Genomic DNA, 15,977 nt, shown 5'->3' with positions numbered 1-15,977 from the left:
TCAGATTTTACAGATTCTATAGATTTTTTGGAGTTTAGAGACTACATTCTACAAACTAGATTTAAAGAAATTAAATTATTCAGAATTTTAGCAATTATATATATTGCACGTTATTTAGCAATTACTTTAGTCATTCTATGCATATTTACAAATTGTTATTGCAAGATTTAGAACTCATATTTAGAATAATTAAAACACGAATAAAATAATTGTAAACAATGGAATTTTATTAGATTTTATGGATGCTATTGATGATTCCTTGTCTTTAAACAAAAACAAAGTTGTTCCGCATTCTCTGTGGAACAATAATAATTTTCAAACGTGACGATACAGTTAATGAAATGCCTCGGTTTATAATACAAAGTTGTTTTAATTAAGTTAGTCGGATTGTACTTTTAGCAAATAAAGGTTGTATTGAAATACCACCAGAGCAAAATTACCAAAGGCCAAACGGAATTGTGACGCGAAAACTTACTGCTATTACTCAATTTATATATCTACAAGTTAATTTATTTTATTACAAGTTTTTATTTTGTGTATAAATAAGTAAAATTTAATTTGATTGAAGTATTTGTTTTTATAAAACATTCCGCGTCACAACAAAATAAACGGGTTCGTCAGTTTGTTTAAACGAAATTTTAAAGTACACAAAATTCGACTTTGGTTTGACTTTTCGGATTTGCGCATTTAATTACCTATCAAAACGGAACTGAACTCAAGGCGAGATGTGGTTAAAATAGTTAATTATGCTAAATGCATTTTTTCTGACTCCATTGACCCTGGATGCAACCACGAAACTTTAATGATAACCCTCGCATTTTTTTACATGTAAATTGTTTAAGAGGAACAATTGAATTTATTAAAAGCTTATGAATTACATTATCTCCCATCCGCAAGTCAATTATAATATTACATAATGTGTTTGTATAAACTGTTCAATACTTTTCCATTATAAAATTCATTAGAAGACATAATACCTGGAAAGGTACAATTAAACAATAATTTATTTTTATTTAGGTGTAATAAATTTCTGAGAGCAACAAGGAACAGGTTTTGAAAAATCATAGTATACCAAGTGTCAAGGTTACAGCATCAACATAACATTATCCTCGACCGGTTGGAAAGTAACCAACTTCTAGAAAACTTTTATTATTGTTATATTTAAAATATTCGATGCCGGAAACGAAATGCGGTCCGGCAATTACACACAACGAAAACCCACAATTAATTACGTAACTTTATAATTCAATTCTGGGAGACTTTTGCCATCCGGGCTTTCAACCTTTGCACTTATGCGATTTCGACATTAACTCGATTAGAATATTGTGGAACAGTTTTCGCAATAAATTAGTGCCTTTTCACATTGCTACGTCCAACTACTTACCGATTTAAGCAAAAAGCTAAATAATTTTTAAGTTCACATGAAAGCATAACGTCTTCTAATAATGATTAAGTCGTGCAAGAACTAATTAAACGTAAATCCCAATGAGGATGTCTGGAACGTACAGAAGTAAGTTTAAATTCGCAATTAATTATGTATATGTGTTTAGTCTCCCAAGACCTGTAATTACTGAATGCAAGACGTAGGTCATGTCTAGACGGCATTAAGGAGATTAATTTCCGAACTTACGGATTACGTTGGCGACGTCGACGTATCCCACGGTCGCAAAAACACGAGTCCCGAACCGTTTCAATAACGCCAATTTTTATTGGCGAGAAAAAAATGGAAACAATGTAATCACATTGTTGCAGAACTTGATTGATTCGATGAGATCTATTATGCAAATGAGCAATTCTTTTTTAATCATTGTGTCCTCGAAACGATGGGACGATTAAGAGTTTCTTGGCACGGGGATATTTTCCATCTGTCGGTTCGAAAAATTTCGCAGTGAAAGTGAAAAATCAACACAGCTGTTCGCTAATTTTATGATCAATGATTGATTGCAAAAAATATCGTGTAAAATTAATGGAATTAATTGGGAATGTTTCGATTGTATTTCAAATAACTAACGAAGTTTCACAGGTGACTAAATTTTGACAAAATACTATTTCAAAACTGTCTTAATTTTATACAGAACTATTTAAGAACTCTCACAACTGTCTTAATGTTTATTACTGCTGTTTCAATTTTATACAAAATTGTTTGAAAAATTATACAACTCTCTTAATTTTATATAAAAGTATTTATAAAAACTATTTATTTTATACAGAACTGTTTGGAAAACCTTACAACTTTCTTAATTTTTTACAGAACTGTTTAATAAGTTTCAAATTATCTTAATATCATGCTGAAGTGTTTAGGAAGTCTCGAAAGTATCTTAATTTTGGAAAAAAAATATTCAAAAAGTCTTATAACAGACTTAATTTTATATAAAACTTCTCATAACTTTCTTAATTTTTTACAGAAATGTTTCAAAAGTTTTTAATTATATTAATGTTATACTAAAGTGCTTAGGAAGTCTCACAAGTATCATAATTTTACATAGAGTTGTTTAAGAAGTCTCGAAAGTAGTTTAATTTTGTAAAATATTATTCAAGAAGTCTTACAGCAGTCTTAATTTTATACAAAAACGGTTCAAGAAATTTCACAAGTTGTAAAAAATTATTCAAGAGGTCTCTTAACAGTCTTAATTTTATACAAAAACTATTCAAGAAATCTCATAATTTTCTTAATTTTTTACAGAAATGTTTAAAAAATCTTAAAATATCTTAATATTATACAAAAGTGTTTAGGAAGTCTTACAAGTATCTTAATTTTACATAGAGTTGTTTAAGAAGTCTCGAAAGTATCTTAATTTTGTAAAATATTATTCAAGAAGTCTTATAACAGTCTTAATTTTATACAAAAACTGATCAAAAAATTTCACGACTTTCTTAATTTTTTACGGAAATGTTTAAAAAGTCTTAAATTATCTTAATATTATACCGAAGTTTCGAATATATCTTAATTTTGTAAAAAATTGTTCAAATCTCATATCAGTCTTAATTTTATACAAAAACTATTCAAAAAATCTCACAATTGTCTTAATTTTATACAAAACAGTTTAGAAAGTGTCTTAATTTATATAGAACTGTTGAGGAAGTTCCATTGCAGTACTAATTTAAAACTGTAAGAAATGTTTGAAAAAAAATCAAGTGACATCTGTATTAATCTTAGGATATATGGTAAAATGGACACCAGAAAAAAACAACAACGATTGAGTTAATTTATTGTGGACATAAAATTGTGGGTCGAAGATCAAACTTAATTTTTTCTTTGCTAGTCTTTGGAAGACACGATAGAATGATAAATAAGTAGTGTGCAGTAAAAGATATCTTAATCGACACTTTCATACACCTCCGACTCGACTAGCCTACATAAAATGCACCGTTACGCGGCAAACAACTCGACATAATTCTGAAAAGCACCATCGGCTTGTGATAAAACGAACACACACTTTAATGAGCGTCTATAAAACCCGTATATAAATTCATGGACGAACGGAAATTATGCCGTGTTTTTACGAGTCGGTTTTACGAATATGTTACTGCTCTTCAGTTGATCATATTAGACACGTCTTTTACGACTGTCAGCTTAATATTTTGATGCTATCATCGCCGTCCAATTTCGGAAATTGGCAAAATTGAAACGTAAATTTTAGCTACCACTACATTTTTAAAATCACAATCTGGAGAATATTTAGTCATTTAATTTGAATGTCTATAGAAAATTGACTACAGTATAAAAAATCAAGGAAAATAAACAATATATCTAAAGCGATATTGTTTTAAATTACAAGAATCTAACTTTCTTAATTTTCTAAAGAACTATTAAGAAAGTTTTTACTCTGTCTTAACTATTTACAAAGAAGTCTCACAACAATTTTTATTTTATACAAAACTGTCCAAGAAGTCTCACAAAGTTTTAGTTTTATACAAAACTATCAGGAGGTGTCGTAATTTATACAGGGCTCTTTATAAAGCATCACATGTGTCATAATTTAACACAGAAATTGTCTTAATTTAAACAGAATTGCTCAAGAAGTCTCTTAATTTTGATACAAAGTAAACCAATTTTTTTAAAAAGTACCAAAATTTGTAGAGAACTGTTTAGAAGGTCACACAAGTTTAATTTAACTCTTTAGAAAGTCTCGAAAGTATATTAGTTTTATAATAAAGTTTTAATTTTATACATAACTTTTCAGAAATTAAAAAAAAGTAAATTGTAAATTTTACAATTGTCTTAATTTAGAAAAAAAGAATGTACCTACAGAACTGTTTAAAATATATAATTTTATACATAATGGTTTAAGAAGTGTCTTAATTTTACAGAAATGTGTTTATATACTTACGAATATTAATTTATATATACAAAACTGTTTACGAAGTCTCACAATTTTCTTAATTTTATACAAAACTGTTGAATTTAAACTGTTGTGTTTGGAAGTTGAACAAACCCACAACATTTCATAAATTTTATATTTTTAATTTACTTAACAACTTTACGAAATCATTAATTAAATTTTAATGGATTCATTAACTTGCATCAACAAATCTGAAAAATGTATATAAAATAATTAGCAGTAGCGATAAAATATACGAATTATGAATTTTATTAAACACAAATAATAATAATAAATTTAATTAATTTGCATAATTTTATGTATTGGAGGCTAAGCAAATTTGATTTGCACACGATCAGCAGAACCGTTCGAACGCGGGGTCAAATTATTGTCGGATATGTATTTTTTATTAGCAACCAAATTAAATTCAAACACAATTAAATAAATTTCAATCGCCCCAATAAATAATCAACGGTTCGAATTAAATTTATTAAATGAAAATTGCGCCGTTTATAAAAATAAATTGGTCTAATGTGTTATTGTAAATAAAACGAATAAATTTTATAGAGGATGTGTTTTAAATTTTGTGTTCGGTTAATTTATAAAACACACGAATTCGAGAAATAAAAGAATATTTCCGTGTGATTTATTGTTGTTGTGGCCTGGATGTGTGAGCCGAAAGCTAACTGGAACTGGAGGAACACAAAGATAAAAACTCGAGAGATCCACACTCGTTTCAGTCCGTTTTACCTGTACACCACATTACAACTTTTCATTTAATAAAACACGGCGACACGTGAAAGTTTAAACGAAAAAAAAGGTCCATTGTGGCGCAGCAAAGCCAGAGATTCTTCAGTGTTCTTCGGCGATGAAAAGTTTTCGTGACGTCTGTGGTTTTTTAACTCTGCCTTGGAAATTCTTTCGACTTCGCAACAAGGTTAATAACCCGACTGTAATATATTCACATTTCTTCGACTTTATCTCGGTTAACTTGTTTTTGAAGCGGCTGTAATAGGAGAATAAGTGGATTGCGTTTTTATTTGTATCATGAGAATCACTGACCAGCATGTTTACCTATCTGGTCAGCCGCATGAATAATGACGACGATGAGGTTTTCCACCCGTCCGGAAAAGCGACACGAATGTAAAATAAATAAGGGCGCAACCCCGACAAGTGTTTCCTCTTTTGTTGGCATTTCTACGACTTCCTTTCGAAATTAGTTTGAAATCGATAGCGATGAAAAGGAAGTTACTCACTCACATTTCATTTTTAGGAGACAATATGTTTTACAAGTCTAACATTTGAGAAAAGTTTTAAAATATAATAAAATATTAAAAGAATCCTAAAATTTCAAAATAATTTTCAGAAAATTTTGTAATATTATGAAAAATAACATAAGAATACAGTAAAAAATACTCCTGAAAACTGAATCCTAAGAAATATAAAATTTTTTATATATCTAAATCTAAGTCTAATCTAAAAATCAAAATTTTATTAATTATCCTAGTAACAATATAAAAATATATTTAATAGTTTAAAAATTAAACATTTTTGACAAAAAATGAAATGTTTCATAAAACTTTAACAACTTAAATATTTAAAAAAATAATTTTATAAAAATGGAAAATCTTTTTTGAACATAATATTTTTCAAAAATATAATAAAAAATTAAAAAAGAATCTGATAAAATTTTTGGTATCATTTTTGATAATCTAATATCCTAAAATTTCAAAATAATTTTCAGGAATAAAAAAATATTTTACAGGAAATTTTGTAATATTATAAAAAATAACATAAGAATACAGTAAACAATACTCATGAAAACTGAATCCTAAAATATATAAATTTTTTTATATATCTAAATCTAAGTCTAATCTAAAAAAAGTTAAAATTTTATTAATTATCCTAGTAACAATATAAAAATACAAAAAATAAAATGTTTTATTAAACTTAAACAGCTAAAATGTTAAAAAAATAATTTTACAAAAATGGAAAAACTATTTTTAACATAATATTTTTCAAAATTGTATAATATTAAAATTGCATAATTATTTTATTCTCACTTTCTACTTTTGTTTCGAGTTGATTGATTAAAAGTTGCCTATAATAAATTAATATTAATTATGTCATGACATTTAAGAAATATTAATTTTTAAAGAAGTATTTTATTCAGATCTAAAATTAAGTAAAAAATTCTTTTTTTTTTCAGAATTGCTAACTAGTTTTACTTATATAACTTTTAATTATCAATTTCATTGTGTAATTTAAACTTTTGTTACAAATGAGGAAATTGATTCAATATCAACATTTGCTACAATATCTTCACTTTCTTTTAGAAAATTACTCTTCTGAATTAATTGAACATTGATTTATTCATACAGATATTAATAAAAGTTGTATGTTAACTCAGTCGTTGGTAAAATTGAATGTAAACTTGATGAAAAGTAGATCATTAGTTAGAACACAGGTAATTAATCATAAAATTGTTTAACCGTGGATTTTAGTGAAACAACCCATTTTTGACATTTAAGAGAAACTCCAAATTAATCAAAGTTGTTTTGAAGTATTTACCAAAGTCTCCAAGTCTGGCACTTCATTTACTTACTTGAATTCACACTATTCTGTTGCTGTTGAAGTTTCCAACCAATTCACAGTACAAATGTACAGAATTTTAGTAATGTGTATCTTAGTTTTGCTTTAAAATTAGCATATATTTATTCAGACAGTTGATAAGACATAATTAAAGTAACTTGCTAATGAACAATTCTTTCCAAACATTCCTAAACGCAGTTCGAAATAAAAAACCACAATGGGCACCAGAGGTTTAGAAATCGGGTAACGCCACTGTTCAAAAAAATTTACCTGTTGGTTCGATCCGGGAATCCGCCGTGACAAGTGCAATAGTCCAGTAGGTCAGATAGACGAGGGAAACATAGCCGAGTATGCTGGGGTTGCCCCCGAACCACTTCATTTTACACAAAACACCACACATGCAACGGAGCCGAATGCGAATGAAATAATATTAAAACAAATACACTAAAACCATAACAGAAAACAAATCGAGTCTAATCTCGGTACGAATCCATATGAGGTCCGGTTCAGCAGCTGACCATCGTCCGCAAAAGAGACGAGGGGGATGGATTGAACGTCAGCTATGTTGTGGGATCTTTCGGTCAGCGTGTCTGCGTGGATCGCGATGCTCTACGTTTGGGCTGTTGTCAGCAACCACCTGCTTCGCGCTCGCTCACGGACTAAAGTTCAGAACCAAGACCGAAACACTCTCCGACGAGCGGCCGGGCTGGAAACGTGGCGCTTGCTCTCTACCTCCAGGTAGAGGCTGACACGTCGCCTAATCTATTCCGTACGTACAACGCCAACAACCCATCAACTGACTAATCGACGAATTTATTGTCTCACTAGGTGTCAATGGGTTGTTCCCGAATTTTCCGGCTGCTCTTCACGGTTCCTCCGCGAGTAACATCTTTCAAGGTTAACGCAACAATTGGGACAACAGTGGAACAATCAATTTTATGGTTTATTAAACTGATCAATCACTTCACGTGTAATGACAAGTCTAGACAGCTGTCAAACTTAATTCGTTCAGAATCCAGCATTAAGTTCTAGGTGCTAATTAACAAAGTGATTCTATCTCTGATCAATAAACCATGAAAATCTCTCGATTCCCAGAAATTATCTTGCTTTGATGCAATTAGCACAAGTCATTTTATAATAATAAAAGTCGCATTACAGCCAGGTAATGTAATGGTCTTGCGTCTGATGGCTTTTGTTCACAGGGATCGTGAGGTTGACCTCTGTACGGTAGTGCATAATTGTCAATCGGAATTTGTTTGATTTGCTCACGTGGATGGAATTTTTTATAGCAATAGTGTAATTTCGTTCGTCGATTCAATGTCGCGTACCGTTGAAAATGTAACATTATACGGTTTAATTAGCACAAGTGGGGAACATTTACTTTGTAATATTAAATTACTAGTTTAATAGTTTTCGGGCTCAATTAGTGAAGGAGATGTAAAATCAACAATTCGCTTTTAGCTCTGACTGGAAGCAACACCTGTAACAATAACTTCTCGTGTTTGTTTAATTATTTTTTGCTTAGGAAATTGTTTAGTGGGTTAAAAATAACCCAATATAAAAGTACATAAACAATTAAAAAACACAGACCACTTGAAAATATTTGCTGAGGTTATTTATTTAATTTAAAAAAAGTGGCTAACTACAACCAGAAACGTTTTATACATCTGCATTAAAATAGCAAAAAATCGTTATATTAGAATTTTAATTCGCATGTTTTTTTGTATTAAATGTCGATTCCGTGTAGCGTGAAGTAAAGAGCATCCGGCTCACAATTTTCCGCCATTATTTCGAAATAAAAGAGCTCCGATAATATTCGATACTCGTCGTTCAAAATTTACTAAAATCAGATTTTGCTAATACAATTCCGGACATCGAATTATTGAAATTCAGTTTTGGCCACTTGTATATTATCGTGCAACCAAAAAAATGAATATTGATCCACGCTGAATAATTCATCCAATAATCCATATTCATTAAAACAAGTGACAAAATTCGTTTTTGCAAAGGTGAAAGCGTTTCGCTTAAAATTTTAAAATCCGGCCAATAAATTTTTTAGTACCCAGTACTGTTCGGTATTTTTTAACCTTGACCAACGTTCAAAATGAGAATCATTAAGCTTCAGGACTATTTATTTGATCCGTTTCAATTGATTGGGTTCGGTTTTTTATTTTGTTAGGTGTTATCGAGTGATCTTAAATAAGTAAAAACCTATCGAGATGCGAACGCGGACGTTTTTAAAATTTATAGTGTGGAAAATAAAGACTGATTGTTTGTTTGGAGTATTAACATCTTAAACTGACGTCGGTTTATCACCGTGTTTATTACACGGATATTTTAGAATAATAATAATATTTAATGGTCATAAAAATGTCAAATTATTTTTTTAATGTTTTAAAATATGCGGTTTTCCAACATTTTAATGGCGTAAGGGGAATGGGTACTAAGAAGTACCGTCTATTTTAAAGATGGCGAAAGTTTTACTTGGTTTTCACCTAGTTTAAGCAAATTTATTAAATAAATACAAATTACTAAAGATGCTTCTTCATTTTTTATTTGTATTCAACGCTTCATTGCAGTGAAGGATGCTTGTGGACTTCCGTGGAATTTCCTTCGAAGGAAAACCCATCAAAAACCATTTTATGTTTGTAAAAAACAATGGCGAGGAAAAGGCGATCTTCCCACAAGTTGGGAAAAAGCGTGAGATTGTCCAACGTGCGTGAGGGGGGCCTCGGTTGAGCAGCAACCGGCGATGCCGGTAACGGTGTCCTTCGCAAGTCGTTCGAGTTGGTGCCATGCCGTACCAGCTACACTCCTCGGCCACTTCCCCACTCGACACTCTGTAAATAATACACCTGTGCGATTAGGATTCTTCGTCGACGCCGACCCCGGTCGTCCCTCTGTCTTCACTTGCGGTCTGACAATCACGGGGAAGTTTCTGGTCGTATGGGGAATACTTGTGTCCTTTGATTTTGTTTTTGTTGTCGGACGGTTCCAATTAACAACGCGGTCACGTATTTATATTTTGAATAATTTAATCGTTTTTTTATGAATTATTTAAATGTTATTATTTTCCTTGACTAAAATCAAGGCATGAACGGAGCAGTGATAATATATCGCGGTGCAGAGAAGGAGACAATGCAAATTTTATGTTTAACGTGTAATGTTATTCACATTCCATCATACAAAAGGTCGCAACGACCTGCCTTTAATGTCTGTCACCCACGCATTTTCTATAGAAATTGACTTTTACCATTGTGATACGTAGAATAATTATAATATGGGAACTTGAATTATCTTACAATTAATTGAGGAGTGTCTTGCAGAAAAAAGGACTATCAATCATCTTTATATTTTTAATTTAATAACCGAATAATTCATGTTAAATATAAACAGATTAAGTTATAGTTTATCCTTCGTAGTTCAACGTAACTTAAACAGGAGATAACAAAGAACTTCTGATACAATTTCATCATTGTACCGGTGAACTATGCAAGACACAAATTGGTTCTAGTCTCTCGCCTGAAACCACGAATAATTACTGACCTAGCTTTAAATAGTGGGTTGCTGAGGATAAATAGTGAAACTGGTACGGTCGTGTGAACTTGTGGCATAGGTCTTTGACTTTTGACGGGGACTGAAACTATTATACAACGGAGGTGGTCAACTGGCATTATGCAAATAATGCGATTTGTTCCTGATAAGGGTTGCGTCAGCATGTTTTGATTAGTTCCTGGAATTTTGTCTTTTAAACTTTTTAACAGCATTATTTAAAATAAAATCTGCTTGGAAAAAATTAAAAGTGATTTGATCATTTTTATAAGATAATTTAATTTATATAATAAAACCTTATATATTTAAAACGTGATTATAAAGAAAGGGTAAGTAAATAATAGTGTTTGTCAAATAAATAATTGTGTTTAATCATCCATTTTTGAGAGACTTATTCATGACTTCCTGTTTAACAGGAAATAATTAAACAATTAAAGGAACTCAGCATTTCAAGAAGTAACTTCCTTAAAATACACTTATTTAATTTATCAAGTATGCAAATATATTAATATTATTATTATTATATTTTTAATAATACATTATATAATACAAAAATAATTTTAATAAATTATTTTTAAAAAATCCCTCAGTTCATTGCGGCGACATCTATTAACCATATGTTGTACTGACGATGAACACCCTAAAGTAAACTATTCATTTTCAAACCAGTATCGGTATAGTAGAAATATAGAATAATTATTTACAATCTTACCGTCTTAACCCCAAAAAATAAAAAACAATAAAACTTCGATGCTTTAAGTTCGTTATTTTAAAAATCTACCAATTGCAAACGCAAATAAAAGCATAATAAAACCGTCCTTTAACATGGTGTAAAGTTCTCTTGTGTAAAGTATTAACTGTGTCATAATTTGGATCCAAAATGATATTTTTGAAACCCCTCTGGGTGAATCATGGAGGTAATAATCACTTTTATGTTTATTTTCACTGGTTTATTAACATCTTATCTTTAATTTTAGACAGTAAACCCATATTCTCGGTCGATATTCATCCTCAAGGTGGTAGATTCGCCACTGGTGGCCAAGGTGTATCCGGTGGTAAAATTGTTATTTGGAACTTGAATCCTGTGATTGATGGGCGGGAAGAAGAGAATGCACAAGTACACAAAATGCTGTGTCAAATGGATAATCATTTAGGTACACAAAGAAATATGAAACAACTTCTCTTGGAGAATTTCATTCTTGTAATATTCAAGGATTCATAACCACTGGAAAATTATAAGAAAATTCTTGTGACATCTTGTCACAAATAAGTAAATCATAACCTTATTTTGTGCACTCCAATTAAACATTTATTATCAATTGAACTTCTTAATTATTATACTAGATTACAGAATTTGACAAATTTCAGAACCAATGTTTAAAGAACTAATCTATATAATCTAATATACAATTATCCATATAATCTAAAAATGTTAATGCTTATGTCAAATGTGTCCCTGATTTGTGTCTATAGTTTTATAATAACACTTTCGAACTGATTATTTCTATGGAAAAATTAATATTTACTCACGTAAACTAGAGTAAAGACACAAGTCATTGAAAACAAAAAAGTTATGTTCTGTTTCCAAATATAAATTTGAAATTACAAATAGTTTTAAATTATTTATTTTGTTTACATTCATATTTTGATGTAAGAAATAATTTGTAGCATGCGTAAATGTGGTGAGATGGAGCAACTCAGGTCATTTGTTGGCCTCAGGGGGCGACGACAAACTGGTGATGATCTGGCGGCTAACGAACGAAGGCAGTTCATCAGTTTTTGGCAGCAGACAAGTCAATGTGGAAACATGGAAATGTGTGCACACTCTCAATTCGCACAACGGTGATGTACTTGATTTAGCATGGGCACCCCACGACGGTTGGCTCGCATCGAGCAGCGTGGATAACAGCGTCATTATATGGAACGCCCACAAGTTTCCTGAAAAAGTTGCTGTGCTCAAAAGCCACACAGGAATGGTTAAGGTAATAATTAAAATCACTATTTTTTCCATTTAATTATTATAATTCAATCCAGGGTGTAACTTGGGATCCAGTTGGAAAATACCTAGCTAGCCAATCTGATGATAAAACGTTAAGGATTTGGCGCACGTCCGACTGGGTGCAGGAGGAGTTAGTGACTGATCCATTTGTCGAGTGTTCAGCGACGACTCACGTACTTCGATTGTCCTGGTCTCCGGACGGCCAATATTTAGTGTCTGCACACGCGATGAACGGCGGAGGACCGACTGCTCAAATCATCGAACGCGAAGGATGGCGACAAGACAAAGATTTTGTGGGACACCGAAAAGCCGTCACGTGTGTTGTAAGATCTCAATTTCATCACTATTGTTGAGAGACTACATTATCTTATGTTTTCAGAGGTTCAATTCGAATATTCTAAAGAAGAAAATAGCTAAAGGCAGCCCCAAAACGCAGCAGTACTGCTGCTGCGCCATAGGTTCCAGAGACAGGTCGATAAGCGTGTGGCTAACCTCCTTAAAACGACCACTGGTGGTTATAAAAGACTTGTTCGACGACAGCGTCCTGGACATATCATGGAGCAGTAACGGGCTCTTTTTACTCGCCTGTTCGTGGGATGGAACGGTCGCCTGCATAGTTTTCAGCCACGACGAGCTGGGCATGCCCTTAACCATGGATGAAAAGAACGTTTTGTACGAAAAAATGTACCATAAATCGTTGCAACGCAACTGGAATCTTAGTTTCGTCGGCACTCAAATCGCTGAAAATCCCGAACTTTTGAGTGCGATGGAGGAGATCAACGAGAAGAATGCGGCAAAGCCACAGCCGGAAATACCCGAGACGAATTTGAATATAAGCCACAACACAACCTTTGAGACACCGCAGGTTAATCAAAGCGTGCTGGTGCCTGTCAACAAACAAGTTGAGACTAGGCTGCCTTCTGGAAAGAGGAGGATCACACCCATGTTCTTGACCTCTGTGCCGAATAACTCGACCTCAGTTCCTCCCGCCGCCAAGTAAGTTTGTGGTGTGATGAATAAAGCTGATATCTTCTATAATTTTTAATTTAATCATTTATTATTATTGCAGCAGTGACGGTGATGTTACGTTCAGCAACGACAGCAACGCTTTCAGCAAGTCGTCGCCGGTGAAGAGTCAAATCGTAATTGAAACAGTTAAAGAACAAGTTAAACCACGTCTAAAGATGGACACAAACTTGTAAGTACTAGCATATTAACCAATTATTGATTTTTTGGTTGTAATAAAATGTTTTTAGTCGCAAGGACGTGCAAAAAGTCGCGATGAACGCACCAGCACCTCAGATAACACAACTGATGTGTTCTGAAGTGCCTGGTGATGAACCTATTGTTAAACTTATTAGTATATTGGATCCTTTAAAAATGCCACCAGGCACAACTGCCACAAAAGACGTTGGCGTATTAAAAATACAAGTAAGATTTTTTATATATTCGAAGTAAATAATTTTAAAATGTACAGGTTATCATAAAATTTGTTTTAATAACATACATAAAAAATCATAACACAAACATTATTATATAAATAATAAACGAATTGATATTTTACAGGTTACAAACAAATGCATCAAAACACATACTGGCTTTCTGACAAGAATAGAAGTCTATAAAAAATCGGACGAAAAACAACCATTATGGGAAACATACTTAGGTAAAAACCGTTGAAAAAAATCAAAGCCACAAACGTGAATGTTGATTTTTACAGGTAGTACAATAAGATGTATAGCTGCCAATCAGACAAGGTTGATAGCGTGTTGCGAAGATCTCTCAATAAATTGTTACAATCTGCAAAATGGTTCAAGAATGCTCCCGCCTTTGTTGGTTGAAGACATGGTTTCATCAATTAGCTTATCTCAAACCAATTATTGTTTAATTCTTACGAAGACGGGCCTTATGCACATGTGGGACTTGTCAAACTGTAAGAGCATTCTAAATCGGATATCGGTTAGAAGTTTGCTAACACCCAAAGGTAAAAGTCAGTGTAAAAGTTAATGTTCATTAGTTTAACAATTTATTACTTTCAGCGACAATTTGTGGATGCAGTTTAAATAGTCACAACAAACCCGTTATTACTTTGAGTGACGGAAAGGTGTATTCATTTTGTACGGATTTACACACTTGGTAATATTCATTTAAACTTTTGGCCGTACTTTAATTAATGCTAAAACTATTTTAGGGTCCTCTTATCAAATCCACTGGATCCGATAAGCGCGACTGGTGGAGCGATGACCAGAGGTGTCCAGTCAAATTTACCACTAGCCTCACTGCAACGAGCAATGCCCTCTTACAGAATAAACGATTCGTTGCCCCCAGGCGTATCGCTCAGCTTTTTGGAAACTCAAATCACTGCCACCATTGTGTTACAATCTAGTTCAGAGTATCGCCATTGGCTCTTTGCCGCTGTTAATCATTTGTTAGACAAAGGTAATTGTTTCTTATGATTAAGGACTGAGTTTTATTCAGGAATTTGTTTTAGGGCCCGAATGTCGATTACGTACGATTTTAGATGATCTTATGGGACCAACACACTCTTCAAGTAAAAAACGAAAATTGGATAGTGATGGTGATAGAGTCTTGGTATGTTATTGACAGTGTAAATATTAATGTAGCTATATTAATCTTTAATAATTTTTTTAGGGACTGAATAAAAAAAATCTTTTAACGGAAATTTTGGAAATAATAAAAACAAAACTGCCATGGCAAAGACTTTACAAGGAATATAGTGAACAACTTAAACTACTAGATTAATTTCCTTTTGTATTTGTGTGTAATTTATTTATTTTACATTAATATATTTTATAAGATGACTATTTTGTACATTATATTATCCTTTCCCATGTGATTTCAGTTCTTTTTCTACATATTTATCAATGTCTTCTAAAGGGCGATAGTATAAATGTACAGCCTGAGATCCTGCAGCCATAGACAAAAACGCAGCACAAAAAAATTTTAGATATCTACTCCAAGATACTCCTGCTGGCATTTTTACGTCTTGTTTTCTAATAATTGTTGTTCTACAATGGTTTTAGCTTGTCTTTTCTTATATGTGTTATCTGTAAGAGAACAAAATAGTGAATTGAAAAATATAACTGTCTGTATACTTACAAAAGTTTGTTTCCCCAACTCTCCAGTTTATCATTGAAAATTCTAAAGTAGCTCCAAGAAGGAAAAATAAAGGGAGAAATCTATACTCCCTTAATTGTTTTTTACCAGGCCAACTGTCCAAAAAACTTCTCAATCTTGAACTATAAAACTTCATTAGAACTATTTTTTGATAAATGGTCAATTTATGACATTTATAATTGTTGAACTTTGCAAGAAATTAAATTGTATAACGAATTAACCTCACTTTTTATCATATGTTTTGGTATTATCAAAGTTGAATTATGTAATAAAGTGTATGCAACTGAGATTACACAAATAAATAGAACCAATATCAGGTTTAAATTTATATCTTTACATTTAATCATTGGTAATATATTATTTGTATAACTCAA

General features: G+C 31.9%; 4 protein-coding genes across 4 annotated transcripts in view; 1 reads left to right on the top strand and 3 right to left on the bottom strand.

Annotated features, from left to right (window-relative positions):
- LOC109595737 (low-density lipoprotein receptor-related protein 2) overlaps window positions 1-7,549 on the bottom strand; it is a 113,478-nt gene extending 105,929 nt beyond the window's left edge. The window contains exon 1 of the mRNA XM_049962723.1: window positions 7,185-7,549. Coding sequence (XP_049818680.1) covers window positions 7,185-7,314 — 130 coding nt within the window. The 5' untranslated portion in view covers window positions 7,315-7,549. The remainder of the gene's footprint in view (window positions 1-7,184) is intronic.
- A 3,647-nt stretch (window positions 7,550-11,196) lies between these two features.
- LOC109595720 (protein HIRA homolog) lies at window positions 11,197-15,287 on the top strand. The gene is made up of 13 exons (XM_020011134.2): window positions 11,197-11,383; window positions 11,444-11,620; window positions 12,135-12,448; window positions 12,501-12,788; window positions 12,845-13,461; window positions 13,535-13,663; window positions 13,722-13,896; window positions 14,032-14,131; window positions 14,186-14,449; window positions 14,505-14,601; window positions 14,657-14,904; window positions 14,957-15,057; window positions 15,118-15,287. Exons 1-13 carry the CDS (start codon window positions 11,347-11,349, stop codon window positions 15,226-15,228), a joined length of 2,658 nt encoding a protein of 885 aa, XP_019866693.1. The 5' UTR covers window positions 11,197-11,346; the 3' UTR covers window positions 15,229-15,287.
- LOC109595723 (protein brawnin) lies at window positions 15,225-15,463 on the bottom strand. Its single transcript, XM_020011136.2, has one exon. The coding sequence runs from the start codon at window positions 15,461-15,463 to the stop codon at window positions 15,305-15,307; it is 159 nt and encodes a 52-aa protein (XP_019866695.1). The 3' UTR covers window positions 15,225-15,304.
- On the bottom strand, window positions 15,225-15,848 carry LOC109595722 (small integral membrane protein 4). The gene is made up of 2 exons (XM_020011135.2): window positions 15,586-15,848; window positions 15,225-15,533 (listed from the first exon to the last, which is right to left on the bottom strand). The coding sequence occupies exons 1-2, from the start codon at window positions 15,737-15,739 to the stop codon at window positions 15,466-15,468; spliced, it is 222 nt and encodes a 73-aa protein (XP_019866694.1). The 5' UTR covers window positions 15,740-15,848; the 3' UTR covers window positions 15,225-15,465.
- Window positions 15,849-15,977: the final 129 nt, after the last annotated feature.

Source organism: Aethina tumida, chromosome 2 (genome assembly GCF_024364675.1).
Source record: "Aethina tumida isolate Nest 87 chromosome 2, icAetTumi1.1, whole genome shotgun sequence".
In the NCBI taxonomy this organism is placed as follows: Eukaryota; Metazoa; Arthropoda; class Insecta; order Coleoptera; family Nitidulidae; genus Aethina; species Aethina tumida.
This window is presented reverse-complemented; position numbering and strand designations above follow the sequence as displayed.

Excerpts from the sequence above, each read along its gene's own strand:
- LOC109595720 (XM_020011134.2), top strand. The coding sequence starts at position 11,347 with ATGATATTTTTGAAACCCCTCTGGGTGAATCATGGAG. Across the intron at positions 11,621-12,134 it reads TCAAATGGATAATCATTTAG|CATGCGTAAATGTGGTGAGA; the intron begins GTACACAAAGAA and ends AATAATTTGTAG. Across the intron at positions 14,602-14,656 it reads TGTACGGATTTACACACTTG|GGTCCTCTTATCAAATCCAC; the intron begins GTAATATTCATT and ends AAACTATTTTAG.
- LOC109595723 (XM_020011136.2), bottom strand. The coding sequence starts at position 15,463 with ATGCCAGCAGGAGTATCTTGGAGTAGATATCTAAAATTTTTTTGTGCT.
- LOC109595722 (XM_020011135.2), bottom strand. The coding sequence starts at position 15,739 with ATGAAGTTTTATAGTTCAAGATTGAGAAGTTTTTTGGACAGTTGGCCT. Across the intron at positions 15,534-15,585 it reads AGTTGGGGAAACAAACTTTT|ATAACACATATAAGAAAAGA; the intron begins GTAAGTATACAG and ends GTTCTCTTACAG.